Source organism: Crocodylus porosus, unplaced genomic scaffold, assembly GCF_001723895.1.
Source record: "Crocodylus porosus isolate Cpor-Errol unplaced genomic scaffold, CroPor_comp1, whole genome shotgun sequence".
NCBI classification, from domain to species: Eukaryota; Metazoa; Chordata; order Crocodylia; family Crocodylidae; genus Crocodylus; species Crocodylus porosus.
In genome coordinates, this window is record NW_017728886.1 from 150,248,040 (window position 1) to 150,269,293 (window position 21,254).

At 41.5% G+C, this 21,254-nt stretch overlaps 1 protein-coding gene and 1 long non-coding RNA gene across 4 annotated transcripts in view; one reads left to right on the forward strand and one right to left on the reverse strand.

The window, feature by feature from the left end:
- Window positions 1-591: 591 nt before the first annotated feature.
- Window positions 592-18,958, reverse strand: SSR1 (signal sequence receptor subunit 1). 3 transcript variants are annotated; one of them, XM_019542985.1, is made up of 10 exons: window positions 18,788-18,958; window positions 15,034-15,152; window positions 12,591-12,678; window positions 11,887-12,149; window positions 11,111-11,187; window positions 7,670-7,748; window positions 5,868-5,961; window positions 5,155-5,169; window positions 2,768-2,831; window positions 592-953 (listed from the first exon to the last, which is right to left on the reverse strand). In XM_019542985.1, the coding sequence occupies exons 1-10, from the start codon at window positions 18,867-18,869 to the stop codon at window positions 947-949; spliced, it is 888 nt and encodes a 295-aa protein (XP_019398530.1). In that variant the 5' UTR covers window positions 18,870-18,958; the 3' UTR covers window positions 592-946. The 3 variants fall into 3 exon arrangements, with proteins under 3 accessions (XP_019398530.1, XP_019398539.1, XP_019398548.1); XM_019542994.1 differs by lacking the exon at window positions 5,155-5,169 and having other exon boundaries at window positions 18,788-18,957; XM_019543003.1 differs by lacking the exons at window positions 592-953; window positions 5,155-5,169 and having other exon boundaries at window positions 1,708-2,831; window positions 18,788-18,956.
- Window positions 18,959-20,017: 1,059 nt separating this feature from the next.
- Window positions 20,018-21,254, forward strand: part of LOC109315352 — a 5,422-nt gene continuing 4,185 nt past the window's right edge. The window contains exon 1 of the long non-coding RNA XR_002102484.1: window positions 20,018-20,087. This is a non-coding gene — a long non-coding RNA (uncharacterized LOC109315352). The remainder of the gene's footprint in view (window positions 20,088-21,254) is intronic.

A 21,254-nucleotide genomic window follows, 5' to 3' on the forward strand; every position in this document is an offset into this window, starting at 1 on the left:
AGTTGTTCTTGGTTTTGCTCACTATTGGGGGAAATCCTGTATGAAGCAGATTTAAATCTCTGGTACCATGAGTTGCAAGATGTTAACATCTGCAGAACAATGTTCAAGTTACATGGCATAGAGGACCAGTGAAGAAAGAACAGCGTGGATATTTCATGATGTTACAATAGAAAACCCATAGCAGTTCAGGGTTTGCCTAGATGGCCATCCTCAATGATCTTCGTTATTCTTACCTTTCTACATTTCTTACTCTTACCTTTCTACATTTTAGATGGAAAGTCTCTATTCCAACATCAGTGATAATGGGCACTGATGCAAAGTCTTAAGTGACCTCTTTATGAGCCAAGGTACCACAGATAAGCCAGAGATTGGCAAATAAGTGGGTCCCCTCCCCCTCCAGTGTTCAGTAGAACAGCCACTGCTGCAGTCAGAAGGCCATGGTTCAAAGCACTTAAATATTTTTTGCTTGACTACTAGTGTGAACACAGTCTGTAAAGAATCATTTGCCATCTTAAACCGCTTCCCTCATCTGATAGGAAGAATGGTTTGGATTTTAGTAGATAAGCCCATTCTGGAGATAGCATTCAAGTGTTAAACACAATCATTATTTATTAAACACTCTTATTAAATCCTGCTTTGTAGAAAACACTGTTTACTAGCTAACTACGCTGGCAAATGTTAAGCCAAGCACCGTTAAAAAAAAATGGAAACAAACATTTCTAAAAGTTACTTTTCACACCAAGACAAAAGTAAAAAACATAAAATGAAACAAACAAAAAACCCCACAACAACTTTGCAAATTTTTTTTTTTTTTTTTTTTAAAGGAAGCTTATAATACAACAGTGCCAGACCAGGTAGTTTTAGACCTTAGACCCTGCTTCAAACCCAGGATGGTGAAGTGATTTGCAGGTATTGTTCAACTGTCATTGGCTCATGGCTCAGGTGCTCAGTCCCTGTAGAATAAGTGCAGATGGAAAAAAGCACTTTCAGTTGCAAGGAAAAAGCAAAAATAGACGTTTCAAATCACTGCCCTTCTCTAACTGAAGAAGCTTCAAGCCAAGAACAAAGGGCCAGATTTTTAGCTACAAAAGCACGCAAACACCTTCAAGGAGTTGCATTACCATTAAGTGTACATATCTTGGGGAAAAAAAAGAAAGAAAGAAAGAAGAGAGAAAAAAAAAAAATCAGGCCTTTGGTGCCTAAGGTGACAGGGAAAAGACTCTGTATTCTTGTCAACCATGCTTTTTTAAAAGCATAGATGGGTCCTTTGGCTCCCAGTTACAATCCTCAAAAACAAGGTAGTTACGTGCCAAAACTTACTCCCCTTTATGCTTTAAATATGCACTTAAATTTTATAGTGATCACTGAAGTCTTCCATGAAACCAGTCCCTTTCTGGGTACATGAATAGCTTTTATATTAGAAATGTTGAATTAGCACATTTACTGGTAAAAAATATACTTTGTTACTAACCCAAAGGGGAGAAACAAAACCATGCCTGGCTCACAACCAAATTTAAGGGCCAAGAAAGGCTACTTCCAACAGTTATTATTTCAGTAGGACTGTTAAGATTTTAGAATAGGGTTTTTTCCCCCTTAAGAAAAGCATATAGTGTCACTAAGATCACATCTTTGCAAAATAAACTTAACTTCAACATAGATGTCATTTGCACACCTACAATCAAATGATAATTGGAATCCAACTTAAGATGTTTTACAAAAGGTCTTTACTGTACAGAAAGCCATGAATCCCTACCCAATATATAATGCTTTAAAGACAATCTCTTGTTTTCCAAATTACACTGGATACAACGTATTTTGCTAGCCATGATTTTTCTACTGAGGGTGAAAAAGTGGGGGGAAAAATAACCCCCCCCAAAACAAAACAAACAAAAAAGAATGGGTACCCTAAACATTTTCCATTGAGAAAGCATTCCAAAACTGCCTCTATTGTCATAAGCATCAGAACTGTTGACGAGTCAATAGCCAACTATTTAAACAATGAAATATTCCTGTTGTAAAAAACAAAACAAAGCAAAAAAGCCACCCCAAATCTTCTAGAAAACATACCAAATAATCACACAGATTCCACGCTTCACAAATTTTTCTGCTGTAAAAGGCCCCCTAACAGTTATGCAAATGCATTTATCTTATTGGCTCTCAGTGTGCTATTAAACAGTAGCAAAATTAAAAAAAAACGTACTGCTAAGAGCAGTTATACTTGCTTGTGCCTTTAGAATACTAGCTACACACATCTAGATAATCAGTGTATACCACTGAAGTAGGAGCACATACACACATAAAATCTTAGGTAGCTGTGTGTGGCAAAGAATGTAGTTAATAGCTTAGGATGCTAAATGCTAAAATGCATAAAGACTTCCTTATACAATCAGAACAGTTTAAGCAACTCCACATTTGGGTTTCTGATACATCAGAAACTTAAAAGTTGCACGCAGATGATGCTACGTAGGACTCTAAAGGCACATTTCAGGTTGCACAATGATTCTGTTGAGACAAACTGCTTACACGCACAGTCACACAGATTGTAATGGTTAAAACCCCTTCAGAAATTCCATTATAAAAAAAGAGAAGTGCATTTTCAAGTTAACCCCAGTAAACAAGATTGCTCAGTCCAAATGTTCAGTATTTTCCTCATGTTGATATGAATTCTCTGCACTGCTCCAATCCAGAAAAAAAAGAAAAAAAAAGAAAAAGAAAAAAAAAGGGCAGGATTAGTAAAGGCCGAATTGTGGTACTAATTAACATTTACTCATCAGATCCCACCGATCTCTTCTGTGCCCTTTTACGAGGCAATCGTCTTGGTGAGGCTTTATCTGGAAGAGAAGGGACAAAGAAAGGAGTTACCTCAACTGCTAGAAGTACTACATCAAATTAAAAGCAATTCCTCCACCCAAGTCTTCCGTTTCCTGCCTACAATGGAAACTGCTAATTATTTCCAGTATAAGACACTGCCATGCAAGAAGTATATGTGATACAATTCTTCTTCCATCTAGCCCAATCATTCTAAACATGCTATTGGTATAACACTGAAATATACTGTAGCTTCAGAGCATATAATCCTCCATATTTAATGCTTACTTAAATTTACATGACTGAAGATACTCAATTTGTAAAATGCTAACACATTTATCCATTTTTTTTTTAAAGAAAAAGCTATACTAAACTATTATGCTTTAGCAAGACAGAGATCACTAGACTGATACTTGGGAGTTTGCTTGCCTCTGAAAGTATCTGTATTTTCCTCCCATCTGTATGGCATCAACAAACAATATACATTGTTTTATAACAAAATGAGATGAACACTTTGCAGCTTCATAGTCATAATAGAAATCTTATTTAATGCTTCAATGTGGACATTAGCATTTGTGGGGGTACAAGATACTAGTCATAATTCTAGTTAAGTACTGCCTGACTCTAGTTTGTATCACAAATTTACAATTTTATTTGACCTTCAATCCTGGCAGTTTACAAGACAAAAAAGCTTAATTATGACAAGTCTACAGTTGTCCCTTAAACGCAGAGGTGCCTTCATGCGACTAAAATCTAAAAAAAGGAATTTTCAAAGCCTTGTTCAAAAGGAGAGAAGATGAACATTATTCTGTGTGCAGGAAAAGCAATCAGGTTACCTGATGTCAAGTATAGGTCTAACTACTTTTACAACTGCTTATTTAAGAAACTTTAAGGATTCATAGACAAGCTCTGAACTATTACAGACTTCATAGGTAGGGCTACAAGGGCTTAAGTCTTTTAAGGTCATGCATCTCCCCCAGATAGTATACAGGATGCTGAAAATACAAACTAGTATAAATCTAAAGACTAATCTTGTCTAAATTTGAATTTAAGGGGAATCGGAACTCATGGCAGAAGTGGTATATTTTATTAGACCAATGAGATTTTTGCAAAAGAAAATTCTTTAATTGCAAGCTTTCAGGCACAAGCAGCCTTCTTCAGGCATAGGAGAAAAGATTGTAAAAGTTCTCTCAGGTAGAAATTAAAGTATCTAAGGGGGCATTGTAAGCTTTTCTGATGTTTACTTCTTGATCAGTTCCCTAACGGGTTCAGATCAAGTGTAGTGCCAGTTTAGTTTAAGAGCCTCCACTGCAAATCAAAACCCTTGTATATATTTCCAGCAGACATTCCCTCTACAAACTTCATACTTTCTAGACTTTTACATTATCTCCTCTGTGGAAAATATTTAGGATGGAGTATTTTAAAATTTGTAAAGTAACAAACTGATATTAAGCAATTTTCTTCAAATATATATTGACAGAGGAAATCCTGCTGGTTTTAAAGATGGGAGGGGGGAAAAAAGAAAACCCACAGGCAAAGCAAAGTTATATAGTCTGCCCATACTTACGACTCAAAAGAAAAAACTATGGTCTTCAGATCACCCATGCCTAATGGAACTAATCCAGTTTTTCTTCCTAATGAACTGTTTTTAGTTACAAAACACCAGTTCATTGAAATGAAAACTTTCCAGTGCTTTTAAACAGATTTATTGGGAGTGTTTCTTGGGTCCATTTCTGCTCAGGATGAAAGGATTCCCCTGGGACATATGAAGGTTAGATTGAGTGCTGTAACTGAGATAACGGGAAAATGTCCTGTTTTCATTCTAGTTCAGGAAAACACAAAATAAAGAACCCCCAAAGCTTATGTTTTCCACAAAACTTGAGTGGTTCTGGCCCTCAGCAGTGACCGAGGCACCCAACCATGCCCTTCGTGCACCTCGTGCCAGTTTTTTAATGGCCACCTTTTCACTTCATATGCCACTTATCCATGGTCAGGATCACTTACACTCGCACAGCAAATTTCATTCAGGTCACTGTTCCTTAACTAACCTACCTCTTTCCTGCATTTTTCTCCCAGAGGTCTCTCACTTATCCCTAGTCTAGTTCTGGAAAGAAGTAGACTCAGCCATCGTAACTACGCTAAAATCTAAGCTGCAGTGGGTGAATTTAAATGCAACCTGTTGCCTTCTGCACATATTTGAAACCATAAAACTGGTATTTCCCAACAGTGCTCATGCTATTACACCATGAACCACATGCAGCAAGAATCAGAATTTCACTAGAGCCCAGTTAGTGCAGATGCATAGCAAAGACCCATGTTCCTACAAGCAAAGTTGAATTGCCTCACCTCTTCTACTTTGCACTGAGGCCACAGGAAAGCAAAAACAGAAAAAACAGTAGGAGAGAAGTTAGAAATATCCACAGGCATTCAACCATTCTTAACAGACAGATTTGGGGCTAGCATTCTGATCTCAGTGATTTTGACAGGTACAAGATTATACTTTTTATGCTCATTTACTGGTAGTTCATTTTAGAGACAGGTTCCTTCTATGTCATTAAAAAAACCCAACACAGTCTGTTGGGCCTCTTTCATTTTACTTGGACCTCTCCAGAATCCTGTGACCCAAACTTTGGTTCAAGGATTAGAATTTCATAATAAGTCTAGAAAAGGAAGGGCAGGTACAAGAAGATTGATGGCCTTCTACAAAAGGTCCATTCTACCATGTAAAACTGGTTTTGTACCTACTTTTTGGCTAACTAATGAAATTAAATCTGACAGAATATGAATGGCTGAGGTGGGAGGAAAGGTTGTGATGGCTGCTATTGCTAGCCCTGAGACTTTTCCCCTACAAAATCAGATGAAAAAAGATGCTTAAAATAACCATACATTATAATAATCTGCCAAACAGTCATTAGATTGTATGTTAAGCATTTAGATTGAATTACTCCCCAAAGCAGATAGCTACAAAGCTAAAGTAGTTCTTGCTCTCTTTTTTCCTTTAAAAAAACCCCTGTTTGATGAAAAAATTATACCCAGATCATGGAAGGCTTATTACTTACTGATCTGATTTAAAGTTTCTTGAGGGATCCAGCTCATGTCAACATCATTTTGATTTGATGTTCCCATCTCTACTTTCTGTACTGGTCTCTTCCGCTGAAAGGATTTGAGAACATTAACAGATTTTGCTTTCCATGAGAAAAATGCAGATATTACAATTGTAAGGATATTAAATACAGATATTGTAATCAGATTTAGTCAAAGCTTTGTATCATAAAATACACATAAAACAAATATTTAACCTTGTGATACCTGTACCAAGCCTGCTTAGCTTCAAGGTTAAATGAGTCATTTAACAATGGTGTAAAATTTGCTTTTTAAGTTTATAAACAGTAAACTTTTTAGTTTGATAATTGTAATCTAAAATACCTATAGCTACATGGAATGATTATACATCCTACACAACTTTATTCAGAATTTGCATTCCATCATTAGCATCTACAGTACACTTAAAAACAAGTCACTTCTTTTGGAAGTGAGGATTTTCCCTCAGTAACTTGAAGAGTACAACAGAATGTTAACACCCAATGCTAATTAGAGAATCTTTCTAAACAAAAGACACTGCAAAACTAAATTCAAGTTTAAATATTTAAGCTCAATGGATATCATACATTAAATTCCCTTGCGGGGTACTGCTTTCCAAGTGGATTAAGCTAGATTTCAGAGAGCACAGAGCAAAATAAAGTCCATATGAAAAGCTAGTCTAGAATATCTATTTTAGGCTGTTTTCCTCTGCAGGTAATTAATTAGTGCGATTCCCTTTCATTAGCCATATTACTTGGCCAAGATCAATGCTGACTAATTCTTAGTGTCCTCAGTATTATAGCTAAAAGCCCTGATTGATACTGAACCATATTCTGCAGAGGAGAAGACAAATACAGGGACCTTTTTCACCATGGAGACTGACTAGGACCTGTTCAAACAGGGCATGCAGCCAGACAGACAGAATGGAGCCATGGGTGGGTAGGGAGCTGTATCTGGCCCAAATACGGGATCTTGGGGCAGTGACAGCATGAGGCCACAGGCCAGGGCATGAATGCAATCCACTCTCCACGTGCCCCTGCCCATGGAACCTGTGCCCATTGCAGGACCATGGAGGGAGCAGATTGCAGCTCTGCCTTGGGCCCCAGGCCCAGCCCTGTGCTGTCAATGTCATATGATCCCACCTACTCATCCTGCTCCCAAACACTGCTCCCTGCCCAGCCATGGCCCCATCCTATCCACCTGACTGCACACCCTGCCTGCATGGGTCCCATCCCTGGCAGTGTGCGTGAAGCAGATGGGCTGGGGAGCCCAGGCTGTGGGGCTGGGTTCAGTGAACCCTGGGGTTGGGCAGCTGGAAGGAGCCACCAGCTTTGGGGCTGCAAGAAAGCAAGTCGAGTTGTTGCGCCATCCCAGCACTGCTGTGTGCCTAGGAACAGCGGGACTAACCACACATTACTGCTATGGCCTGCCCTGGGTGGGACCAAGACACCTGTAGCAGGTCAGACAAAATCCCTTAGAGGGCTGGATCTGGCCCACAGGCCATATTTTGCCTGCCCCCTATTTATAAACAATCCATCAGCATGATATCTAATGTTTTCACAAGTTTCTTGGGACATCTTAAAAAAAAAAGGACTTTGAGAATTCTAGTTAGTTAAATCACTGCTTCCCTCCAAACAATCTAGCCTTGATTAAATTCACATAACTTCTACGTGTGCCATTAAAAGCCACAAAAGTTGTACTGCTCTGATTGTTGATACATTACCCTCTGTCAGTTGAACAACACTATACATTAAGTGCTTACACAGAATTGATTACTTACCTTCCTAGATTCTAACAGTTGATGCAGACCAATAATGACAAGGAGGCCAAGACCACCAAGGAACATGTACATGAAGATCCTTGTTTAGCAAAAGACAGAATGAGATAAATTAAAAGCACATTAGTAGCTGGAATTCTAGTCTTTCAGCTTTTCGAAAAGAAAAGTCAAAAGTCACAGCACAAGGTACAGTTGGTTCTAGAAGTTTCTCAATTTACAGTGCACTTGTAAAGACCATTTATTTGTTAAATAGCTCCCTGGAGGTACAATGAAGCTGGGTTTTAAAACTTTGCTGTATGCAGAGTATATGAAAGAACTGAGGTAAGAGGCAAAGAGTTACAGTAACTTTAAACTTTACTTGGAACTACAGGACAACTTTTATATAACACGTGTTTTCATCCGGCATCTTTATTTAGTTACCAAACTAGACTTAGTTCCTCTAAATTCAAAGAATGTATACTATCAAAATGAACTCTTCAAAAGAGTCACATACACCATAGGTAGGCAGTTGTGTTGAGAGACCTTATGCACTGAAATGGTTTATGAGCTTAGCTGAATATGCAAGGAACTGCATACTACAATGCTAGTCCAGATCCATTCCCTATCGCTGATATTGCAAGTCTAGTGAAGCAAACTACCTCACTGAAAATATTTACAAATAGGGGTTATGCAGTAATTAGTTTTTCACATATCAAACCATACTACTTAAAAAATGGTTGAATCAATTCTGTTATATAAAGTGTTCAAGTTCTGAACACTTTCAAGAAATGTGAGCTAAATAATGAAAGGCTAGATAACACAGAAGGTGAAGGGCTTATAAGCATAAGGGCCTTAGCAGTTAGTGTCCCACATCTGCATAAGTGCTTGAAACCAAATCCATCCTCAGGTAGATGACTGATTTGAATTTTCATCACAAGCCTCACCCCCCCCCCCAAAAAAACCCCAAAACAAAAACAAACAAACAAACAAAAAAACACCTTACCCCCACCACATTCAAGAAAATTGCATGGAGAGAGGTGTAAACACTTTCTTTTTCTGGTAGGATTACTATTACAGGGAATACTCAATATTTATCAAGCTAGATAAAGTGACTATAGCTTGATAGTCAGGACACTTAAAATGAACTTAGTCTGAACCAACTTCCCTGCTCAGGTGCAAGATTCTGAATGAAGGTCCTCCACCTCTCAAAAACAGAGACTCACTCTGCAATTACATAATTCACACAATATAGAACAGGACCACCAGGAGAAAGAACACAACCCACTACAGCAGTGGAAGCCAAACGTTTTGGCAGGTGTGCCGCAAAGTAGCCGCACACCCTCCTCTAATTCCTTTCCCTTATCTAATCAGTTGTTCTGCTTTCTGCTTGATCTGCTGCTTTGCTTTGTTTCCTGCCTTGTGTTTCCTGCTCAATCCACTGCTCTGTCTTCTGCTCCCTGCTCTATTTGCCACTGTGCTGTCTGTCCCCTTTCTGATCTGCCACAACACACACACAGGCTGCCCATGTCCCTTGTGACACACACTGCCGCCCCAGTACAGAATATCATTCAGCTTTAAGGCATTCTATAGTGAAGCTACTGATGTGAGTTCTAACAACCTGAGACAGGAGGAGGATTTAAGTTCACGTGTCCAACATGGTGAATGCCCTAACTTTTGGGCTGCTGACACCAAGGGACACCAGTTTTCTGGTTCTAGCCTTTGTTTCCTTTGCTAAGAATTTCTGGACCATTTATCACTTAACATTTCACCTGAAACTATTTGGTAAATTCAGTCAAAATTGGCACTCAGCATTGGCTGTCCCAAAATTGAGTTCTGGCAAATAATTTAGAGAGAAAAAAAATCATGTAGCAAATTAGGGCTCTTATTCTCAGAAGTAGATCATACCAATGCCTTGAAACTTCAATTTTTAGCTGAGAAAACAGCTAATCTAGAGACCATGAATCACAATCAATATAGAAAGCTTGAGAAATTGAATCTTTGTCTTAAAAAATATTCTAACATATAATCAAGTAATACCCACCCACATTCCAAAGCATAACATTTTCAAAGGGACTCATGACTGAGATGCTTACAGTTGTGCAACAAGTTGTTAGCTACATCATTAAAAGAAAAAAAAACAGGATGATGCAAAAACACCAGATGGAAGAGGCTTTCTATCCATAGCAGCAGAGCATATTTCTGCACAAGAACTGTCAGCAACTTCTACAGAAGAGCGTAGTCTGCCTGCAACAGGTTCATCAACCTTGCTGTATTCCCCAGCAACTGGAATGAGCACATCAACGCTTTTCAAATGGTAGCATGCAAATGTTGGGCTAATACTAAGGACTAGAGTCTGTAGCTTATAGTGTGTACGATGCTCTTCAATACCCTGAGTCATCTCTCTTTCACTCCCAGAGAATTATATTGGAGCAGAGACTCAGATTAAGGCTTCTTATGTCATTAAACTGCCACATGTCTGGAATGCTCTGGATTTGGATAATTTTGGGTGGGGAAAAAACCCGAAACAAACCAGAAATCTTAGCTGAACCCATATTTGTACTGCCAGAATTAGAAGCTCAAATACTAATTTGCAAGGGGGGGTGGACAGAGCAACATTACTGAGAAATGCATAACTTCCTTATTTTATAATATAGACACATATCATCATTTCCTTGATGTTCAGATGGTATTTCCTATCCTATACAGAACTTTCATTTAATGAACTAATAACCTTAAGATCACAGGAAAGTAGGGCTGGAAGGGACCTTAAAAGGTTATCTAGTCCCCTCGTTAAGGAAGGATCATTCCCGACTAAACCATCCCAGCTAAGTCTGTCCAATCTGCTCTAGAAAGGTTCCAAGAATGGAGGTTCCACAACTTCTCTAGGTAAGTTGTTCCAATTGCTTGACTCCCGTCACAGACAGAAAACTCCTCTTAATCGCTAACTTAAATCTCTCATGCTGCATCTCAAGGCCATTGCTCCTAGTTCTGTTCCTTACAATGCCAGAGGAAAGCCCATCTCCACTCTCTCTAATATTGCCCTTCAAGTATTTGAAAACTGTTATCACATCCTGCCTCAGTCTTCTCTTTTGCAGGCTAAATAACCCTAGTTCTTTCAGCCTTTCCTTATAAGTTCTGCTTCTCAGGCCCCTGCTCATTTTGTTGCTCTCACAACGCAAGAATCACTTCCCTGGGTTTGCATATGATACTCCCATTAATACCACCCAGGATGCTGTTGGCTTTTCTTTTCTCCCTTCCAACAAGAGCATAATATTGGCTTTACCCAGCTTATGGTCCACCGTAATCCCAAGGACCTTCTCTACAGTACAGCTTAGCTTGTCATTTCACAGTCTGTAATTGTGCATAAGGTTATTCTGTCCCAAAAATGCAAGAGCATTTTTCACCGGTTTCATACAAACTCACTGCTACAAAACCAAAGAAAACTTAAAAGTTCCCGTTTCTTACGTTTCTCCATCGAGTCCATCTTCTCTCTCAATAATTGTAACTGTTTGATTGAAGACAGCATCTTGGAACACATTACCCTATAATGATAAGGTTTTTTTAAAGAAGTATTTAAAACGTCTTTACTTAATGGGCCAAAAGCATGCCAATTGGAATGGAGACATTAAAACTTATAATGAAGAAAGAGTACTTTAAGGAGAAGAAAGGGACTTCTTAGTTCATGGAAGAGTTGTATTATTTAGGCCACTGACAGCACAGACTTCTGGCTTGAGGCCCCAGCTGGGTTGCAAGTTCCAGCCAATGCCTGCAAAAGGCTACTGGCCTCTACCCTAAGAAACTAGGGGCACCATTTGTCAGCAATGCTCACACATTTATGCTGTTATGGCACTGTGCCTAAACTCACGCTTTACCCAACCAAAAAACCAGCAACCTGAGTTATATAGAGTGTTAAGTTTAAAGTATACCCTAAGGAAGAATCTAGACTTTTCTATAAAAATAGGCTGCTGCTCACTAATCTTTAGTCACTCCAAAACCCCCCCAAAAAACAAACAAACCCAACAGCCCAATATCTAATGTAATTTAAACACAAGTTTTTATAACATACTAGCAGTGAAGTACATATGCAACCAAGCTGCTTTATCTACAACATTTACTGGCACATACATAAAGGCTTAAACATACAAAAAGAACACTCAGAAATGGATTGAGCTACTTGCTTCCAGCCCACGCAGTTCAACTTTAATTGCAAGGAGTAAAAATCATTATGAAATCAAGCTTACATTCAAATCTCTGTAGTTCAGATTGATAACTAGTCCAAATGGACGGCCACCCATCGGCTCTGCAGGGATGAAAGAGTACTCAAATGTGGCCTGCCTCTGTGGTGGAACCACTGTGTTCAGAGGAAGAGCTGTGAAATTCTGTATGTAAAACTGGTAGTCTTGGGGGTACCGAAAAGATGCATCAAGAGACTCAACAATAAAATCCTCTGTACCCTTATTGGTGAAGCCTACCAGAAACTTCACGATATTGTTTGCTGGGAAATCTGGAAAACAAGTAGCAGTAGGTTAGGAAATTTCATGCAGTATTCCAGTGAAAAACTATCCAAAGATTCCCAGCTTAACTACTCAGTCCTAAGAAAACATCATTAACTTTAGACCGGTGGAGGCCAACTTTAGGCAGGTACACCACAGGTTCCCCAAATGCCACTCCAATCCCCTTCCGAGCCCAGTCTGCTGCTCTTTCATCCCTGATCAGTACTTGCTCCCTGCCCAAGCTGCTTCACTACTTTCTGCCACAGTGCTGCCTGCCCCCCTCCCCGATTTGCCACAAGCCACATATGCAGAAGCTGCCCGTGTGCCATTTGTAGTATGGATGCTGCAGACTGGCCATCCCTGCTTTAGGTAACTGTAATTCTTATGCATTTGTGACATTAAGCTAATGTCTGCCAAGTTAAAAGTTTGATAAATTGGCCCAGGACTCTTACCTTCACCTTTCACAAATAAGATTGTTGTATCAGCACTAGGTGAGGCTTTAGGTTCTCCTGATAAGTCTTCTTCCTCTTTTTCTTCTGTCTAAGACAAAAGACTTCTGTTAAAAGCCTATAGCGAAGCCAGGAATATCCACTTTTAAAAGGAAACGTCTATGACAAATGTTAAAAAGTATTTTTTCTTTTGTCCACTGATTTGAGATAGGATACCATAAAAAGCATTAATTAATACCAACTGCTGTTGCAAACATGTTCCAAAGTACCATTCATCCATTTCTAACCCTGAAATGCTAGCTTCTCCAAGCCCATTAATTGCAGCTGAGAGTCAACTACAGCCTGAGCTTATTTTATAGTTTTTAAGTTACTCAAACAAGGCTTCTAATCATCAAATGTTTCCTCTATTACCTCTTTACTATTTAAAAAAATCCCATATACAAAGTATATCAACCAATGTTAAATCACTTAGAAAAAGGAAATCATTCCTTAAAATACAACAGCTAATCATTAAAAAAAAATGTTTAACTGATTTAATTTTTTAAAAATGATAAACTGCTCCTACTGAACTTTATTCTTGAAGGGCACATCTACATGTGCAATTAATGTGAAGCAATAAACTCTGGGGTTTACTGATCCCAGACAAACCATTTCAACATGTGCCAGGGAGCAATAAACTCTTGAGTTAAATGCCATTTGCACGTGTGCCTGGGGTTGCAGCACACTGAGCTGGGTTGGAACAGCCCTGATTGGCAGGGGGCCCTGAGAGTCAGCACACCAGCGTGGGGCTTCTCTCCCACAGCTCAATGAGCTGGGAAAAGAATGGCTGGGGCATGAGTTTGCTTCAGTGCGGGGGCTAGCTAGTAGGCAGCCCAAACACGGAAGCACCCTCAGGCCCCAGCCAGGTACTGCAACATCTACACATGCGTCACTGCACAGTTTTTTATGCTGTAGCAAGACAGTACTAGTATTTACAAGTACTATCCTGCTGTGGAGTAAATTAGTTTACTCCAGCCTAACAGAGGTACACATGTAGATGCCGAGATGTTTACTGCACAGCTAATTAGTCTACTGTGCAGTAAACATCCTGTGTAGATGCACCCAAAGTGTCTTACTTTCCTTCTTATGTCAGCACACAAATTACTGATCCCTCCAAATAAGATGGCCCAATTTGAAATAACGAAGCTGGTATCTTGGCTCATGAACTACTTGCCTTGGAACTCTTTAAATCCCCTTATAAAAAGTTAAATCACCAATGCCACTGTCTTTGAGGTGAAGTATATCACTTTGTAAAACTGTCACCTACTGGTGAAGTTAAAGATATAGTAAATGTGTTGAGAGATGCTGTTACTCACATTTATATTAAAAAAAAAAAAAAAAAGTACTATCAAGCAAATACTATCAAGTTTGTGTACAAAAGTTGGGTTTATTTAAACTTATGTTCTAAAGTTTAGCCCTGGGAAGAATATTGCCAACTCAATTGCCAAACTGCACATTTCAAGAACACTGAATGAAATACTCAGTTCTGTTAACCATAATAACTATTTTCATATTTTTACTTATGAATTTACTATTAGGGATGGCCAACTAGAAAATGTTCATTGAAGGTATCTGATAAACTCAGTCAGTATTAAGATACTTGTGGAATGCTATCAAACCAACTCAAAAAGCTAGTAAAATATAATAGCCAAGTGTCACATGAATTTGATGAATACCTATAAAATCCTTTTACTGGAATCAGCTAAAAACAAAACAAAAACCCCCAAACTAGTAAGCCTTTGCTTTTTAATATCCAAACTTTTTCTTTGCATGTTATTTGCTGTTTTACAATAAATCTTCAGGATCAATATCAGATATTAGTCTCCATCACATGCGTTAGGTGACTATTTCAGAACAGTAAGATTTTGACCTATGGTTTCTAGTTAAATTTGCCACAAAGAAAAAAAAAAGAAAAAAAGAAACAGAACACAAATAATTGTTGAGTGAAATAAAACCGATCAATATAAGAGAAGTATAACATGCTTTAGAACAACACTACTATAGAGCTTAGATGAGAAACTTCAGAGACTGAACAAAGAAAAAACCTGGCACTGAAAAAAATGCCATCACTTGGAAGAGCAATGTTTGTGGGAAAAAAAAAGAAGAAAGAGCAGGAACTGGTATCTGAGTGGATCAAGCACTGAACTACAAAGGTTTGGAAACAGAAACAAACAAAAAAAAAAATACAGTGAAATCTTTTCAAGTTGCTGTTTCAGCACGGGAGTACTGGCTGTGCTCATCTAGATGCTCCACTTATATCTACTCTAGTTAACCAAGTTCTATGGTGCCTGATCATGTTTCTGTTTGGCCATGTCGAAGAAATTAAATAATCAACATTTGAATGAGAGATTTCTAATCCATTTAAATTGAAGCTGTTGTTTGTAAAGTAAGAACCATGAACATTTACCAAATCTGTCGGTTCATCTTCTTCAACTTCAGCTTCATCATCTTCATCTTCAACTACAGTATCTTCCGCTGCTTCTTCATCTTCTGTAGCATCTTGAGCTGCCACTAGCAAGCTTGAACCTGGTAACAAGATGATGATGATACCGTTATTATTATTATTATTAAGAAGAATAAAAACTACATGACTTCCCAATTTCCAGTTAGCTAGTCAGACTAATGGAAACTTGGAAAGCTAAAGTATGATGTCAAACTTAGCAGCAGGAGGGAAGCACTTAGTTGGGGCGGGGGTGGCGGGGGGAGGGGGACTAATAAAGCTTCACTTCTAAATTCTATACAAATACGTTCTGGTCAATTTCTACTATGAGTAATTTAAAAAAATTACTGGATTTACGTATCAAGGCTCTCAAGGTAAATTAAAAAGTAAGTTAAAAGCCCACTTTGGCATACATTATTGCAAGTTTTTTTCTCTCTCTATTTCAATAAAACATTCAGTAAATTATCAGCTTACTTCATCCAACAGGAAATTAAAAGGAAAAAAAATAAAGACAATCAGATGCCAACTGATTTTGTGACCTTTCAGAAAAGGGTAAAACTGATACTGATACTTGATTAGTCTCTAATGCTAGTTATTCAGACTGCTTTTATTCAAGTCCAAGAAACTGGACTCTACTGACAGATCACTAAACCAAAATCAATGTCCCACCTGTTGTGTTAGTATATTTTACTGAACTAACTGTGAACGCATTCATGTTCCTGGCTGTTGCAATGTACTAGCCCAGAATGAGAGAGCACCTGAACTGAGAACTAAGTAGAATAATCTAGTAAAATGTTCTAGTTTATAGACCAGTTTATACTTTTCCAAGCCTACAATTTAGACAAATTAAGAAAGTTCACTTTGCTTGATGTGCTGAAGTGAGCAGAGTGCTACAATATGGTTATAATAATTATGCACATTTGAAAGATACACAGCTAATTATAAAAGTCAAGTTATATCTTGCTATTATTTCCATCCTCAGTCTGAAGTTCTTCTCCCATCATAAATACTAACATTCATGTCAATAACTAATTCACATCAACTAATTTAACTGGAAAATGTAATTGGATTTAAACACACTTGTGTATGGGAATACTTACTAAATTAGTTCATATTTTCATTTGCAAATAAACCTTGACACAAAAAGGTTCAATGAAATTGAAAAAGTACAACCTGCGTACCAATCTTACATTGCAATTCATGCAGTCCTACAGAATACTGCAAAGTGCCCATGTATAAAGTTGAAGAATGAAGCAAGAATTGGGCCAGTTATGGGTCTCATAACTTGACAGTGTTATTGACTGGAGAGCATAGCTTTAATATTAAAATCACAATGTAAACAAATCCCAGCGCATGACCTAGTTCTGCAACAGACTGAGTTCTTGATGTTTAATTTAGGTAGAGGTCCATCTTACAAATATACCACCAAGCTACATGCTGAAAGGTCCAGTCTTAAGCACTATGTGACCTGAAATGCACCACGTCAGCTTTTTTCTATTGGTATGTTTAATGTTGCTATCACTGAAAGGTTTTAGAAAGAGTTCTATTTCTCTCCTTCCTTCACGTACTTTGAATGCAGCCAGTTTCACGATCACCACAGTGGTTCCAAATCTTGATTAGAATACAGATAACAAAACTAATTTTCCCATTTATGCAACAAAGGAAATATTTAAAGAGAGAGGATGAGACTGCAAACCCACAAAAACAGTTTCAGGTATTTTCCTGCCTATTTGACACAGCTGATTAGTTTCAAATGCACTGTGACCCTGTCATTTTAATTCCTCCCATTTTTTTGCCTCCTCCCATTACTCTCATATAAAAGGAAAAAGCGCAAGACAGAATTCTGAAGAACCTGCAAACATGGTACCAGGTGTACAGGGAGGAGAGAGTACACATTCCCTGAAAGGACTAGGGCATGATATAAGTTTAGCAAGGATCTAAAGCAGTTCTCAGTCAGACAGCGCCAACTGTTCCATGAGTGCAAGAAAACAGAGACTCTAAAGCAATAATTCTCAACCAGATGCCCTGACAACCCTGGGGTGCTACAATTCCCTCTGCCCTCCCTCCCCCAGCAAAATAAACCCAGAAATTTCAAATTGGAATCTGTTTTGTCCCCAGACTAATGAGGTTGGGAATCACATGTCTAAAGGTGGTCAAACATTGGGGCCTCTCGTCTGATCTGGCACACAAGCCAGTCATCTGCCCTACAGCCTTAATAAGGGGGTCTTCTTGCAGCAGCAGTGCCTGGGCAAGACCCAGCAGTACCACAGCCCCAGCAGGACCGCAAGAAGCCCAGCATCACTGATGCCTGGCTGCCACTGTGGGAACAAACCAGAGTGCTGGCCTTTCTGCAGTACTGCTCAGGTTCCAGCTCTTACCAAGCACCGGTGCCAAAGCAGTAGCACTGCAGCCCCAGCAGCATGTGGAAAGAAGCCTGGCACCACCTGTTTCTGAGACTATAGCCCAGTGCGCATGATACCAGGCATCTTCCCTCCAGGGGCCAGAATAGCCAGAGCAGGCATGGGCCTGAAACAGGGAGGTTTCTTTCACAGGCCCAGTCTGGCCCTCTGGCCCATGGGGCTGGCTACCATGTGCCATTCATCTAGTTCTGCACCACTATCCCAGCCCCTAGGGCCAGATGTGTTTGACACTCCGAGCACACAGGTAATCTTTTCAAAGCAATGGAAGCCCTCAAAGAGGTTTCAGCGCCCCTGAAGAATTCAAAAAGCAAGTTGATCATTCTGATCTACAAAGCAAAAAGGAAATGACTGGGCTTTCTACAAAGGAGAAGTGGCAGGTTTGAGCAGTCTCACTTCATCTGCCACTGGACCTTCCAGAAAGTTACAAGCTCCCAAATCCTGGGTTTGAATCCACAACCCTGACCTCAGCAGGCTGCTGACAGGTCTCAAACCTCGCACATGCTTCCTGAGCTGCAACACTACCACACTGCTCAGCCCTCTAACCTCATCCCCACTCCTTCAGTGGGTTTTGGGATGAATGATGATGTGGCAATGGGGAGGGAGGGGGGGAGAGGGACTCTCACTGGTGGGAAGGCAGCGCACGTGCTACAGCCGATCAGCGCGCACGCCAGGTTACACGGGGCTGCCCTTCAAGCTGCCTGCGTTTTGCTTTACTGAGGGCAGAAATCAGACAAAGTGACAATGCCAGAGACTGGGCCTCTCCTCGCAAGGGAGAAGACTAGGCCAGCTGCCTTTACATAGTTTTTAAAGCAAAATATTGATTCATCTTGTGTTCAGGAAAAAAAAAAAAGGCATGGGGTGGACAGTTGCCGGTCTAAGGACACAGGCAGACACGGTTTTTTGGGCAGATGCAATATCTTTTATTACAGCAACTAACCAGTTGGAAAATTTCGTCTGTGCGAGCTTTGGGGCACAGACACCCGGAGAGGAACTCTGCTGCTCGGGCTTCTCTCGTCTCCCAGCCACCCCCACCCCTGCCCCGGCCGTCAGCGGGGCAAGGATCCCCCCCGCACCCCCGGAGCGGCCGGCACAGAAGTGGGGAATGAATGGGGGGCGGGGCAGGACACGTCCGCCCGAGGCCGGGGCCGCCTCATCGCCCCCAGGCAACTGGGAAGCCCCGCCCCCCGGGGCCCCGCGCGGCGGTTGGTAGTCCCGCGTTCGAACGCCAACGGCAGCGGGTCCCGTCCCGTCCCGTCCCGTTCTCCCCCCTCCCCCCCCCCGGGGGCGCCGCGCGCTCTCACCCGGGCCGCGGGCGCCGCCAAGCAGGAGGGCGGCGGGGAAGGCCAGGAGCACGAGCAGCAGCAGGCGGGATAGGAGCCTCATGGCGGCAGCTGTGGGGTGCCTTCAGCGGCTGGCGGCGCTATGCGAATGGCGAATGCCTCCATCCGGGCACCGGCCACCCCGTCACGTCACATCACATCACGCCCCGCCCCGCCCCGCCCCGCCCCTGCTGCCCGCCGCAGAGGACGTGGCTCCGCCGGGGAGAAGGACGGAGCCATCACGTGACTTAAACCCACGTACACATTCTCCGGGCCTGACTGCGCATGCGCTAGGCTCCCCCCCCCTCCACGCGCATGGGCAGATCTCAGTCGGGGTAAGGGCTATGTCTGTTGGGATACTTCTACGCGTGCGCAATGCGTCCCCTTTGCTCGGAGGTCGAGGGTGTAGTACGTATGTGCGAGCCTTTTGGCGGTGGTCCTGCGTTCCCGTTCTCGAGGGGTGAGGGGGGTAGCGTTGCCAGGTCTTAAGTATGAAATGATCCTATTGGAAGCTCAAAATGATCGTATTTGCTGAAAATGTTGTATGCTGAAACAAAAACCGAAGGACATAAGGATTTAAATGAGCCTTCTTTTTTATGTTCTATTACTCACTGACTCTGGAGTGAGTGAGAAGTGGGCCATCAAGTTGAAGCGTTTCTTCGTTTGAAGGCAAGCTGTTGTGAGAAAGTGCTGACAGCAAACCAGAAGTGGGTTGACTCCCTCAGAGTTGAGTTTTGCATATACTGTGTCAATTAGCTGCCTCAAAAGTTACTGTAAGTTTTGAATGCTTTTACTGTTACCTATCATTCGTCGTGCAGGGGTTGAAACGATCGCACAGATACCATGATTATAATAGACCTGCCAGTGCTGGCACTGATGCAGCGTGACACCTCAGCCTGCATGGGAGCCCTTAGGGGAAAGCCTCCTGAGCTGCTATTCGGTGCTTTTGTTTTTTCTGTAAGGTGGGAATCTATCCTGCCTTGTACCTGACTTCAGCCCAACATGGGTAACTAAGTTTCTGGGAGCTGGCCTGAAGAATGCCACCATGACAGCCAGCTGCATTTCAGCTGGTCAGGCTGCCAAAAGCAAAGCCCACCCTCCCCCCGAGTGTTATGCGGGACATTAAGTTACTCAGTTAGCACCTGATGTTTTTAGTGCAGCTCGTGGTGCAGTAGTTATTGCAGTTTCCCGGGCTATCTGCAAAGTAGCCCTGGGACGCCCAAGCTGCGTGCAAGTGACTGTTCTGCTCAGCCTTACGAAGGAGCTCTGTAGCAAAGGCAGGGTAAGAATCTGATTTCCCAGGTCCTGAAAACTGAGGACAACACAGGTCCTACTTCTGTTTCTGTAAAATCTGCTTCAGTCACTATAAACCTTAAGCAAGAATGTTAACTGTATGGCCCATGGGCCAGATCCAGCCAGTGGAGCTGTGTGATCTAGTGAGTGGGTCTCATACTGACCCTTAATGCTAGTCTGATGCATGGGTTGGAACCAGCACAAAAGTGCTGCATGCAGTCCAGCAGAGCTGGCCCAGGGTGTGTGCTGCACCCTGGTGGACTTGTTCTGGAGCACACCCTGTGCTGGCCACCTGAGCTGTGGACAGTGCATACAGCCAGTCAAAACCTGCACACCACCTGTAGCATGTGCTAGCTACACTGCAGGCAACACATGGGGCCAGCACAGGCCAGCCACATGATCTTGCTCTGTATGCAGTGTACACCCCATGTAGCTTCACCCGTGGTTCCAGACCACATGCCCCCAAACAGGGTCAGCACCTGCTGCACATGGCATGGGGGTGGATGTTAGGAGAGCTCTGCGTGCAGCACTTCTACCAGCCAACCCTGTGCGTTAGCTCTGGTGAGGCCAGACTGGTCCTCGGTCCAGCCCAGCAGGATTGGATGAGTTTGACACCCCTGCCTTATGGCATCTGTGACAAATGAGGTAGGGGTCCTACAGACAATAAATAGTACCATTTGCTATAGACCCATGGTTCATTTCCAAAGCAGCCAGTTATGCCCTGATTGAGATAGTCACACACAAAAATTTTCCACAGGGCCACTATGTCCTTAAAGAAGGTATCATGCTCAAGGAGTTGACTGACTTGCTTGACATTAGAATTGCTTGTGACATGCCTTCATTTTACTAAGGCTTTGGTACAGTCTCCGACAACATCCTTGCAGGCAAGCTAAGGAAGTATGTGCTGGATGAATGGACTGTAAGGTGGATAGAAAACTGGCTGGAGCATCAGGCTTGTGGGTAGCAATCATAGTTTCATAGTTTCTAGGGTCGGAAGGGACCTGAGCAGATCATTGAGTCCAACCCCCTGCCATGGCAGGAAAGAGTCCTGGGGTCAAACCACCCAGCAAGGTGTACATCCAGCTTCCTGTTAAAGACCCCCAGGGTAGGAGCCAGCACCACTTCTCTTGGAAGTTGGTTCCAGATCCTAGCCACC

Coding starts and splice junctions, on each gene's coding strand:
- SSR1 (XM_019542985.1), bottom strand. CDS start 18,869: ATGAGGCTCCTATCCCGCCTGCTGCTGCTCGTGCTCCTGGCCTTCCCC. Junction 7,749..11,110: donor GATGGACTCGATGGAGAAAC/GTAAGAAACGGG, acceptor TTGCTAAACAAG/GATCTTCATGTACATGTTCC. Junction 5,962..7,669: donor AACTGTTAGAATCTAGGAAG/GTAAGTAATCAA, acceptor AAATCCTTTCAG/CGGAAGAGACCAGTACAGAA.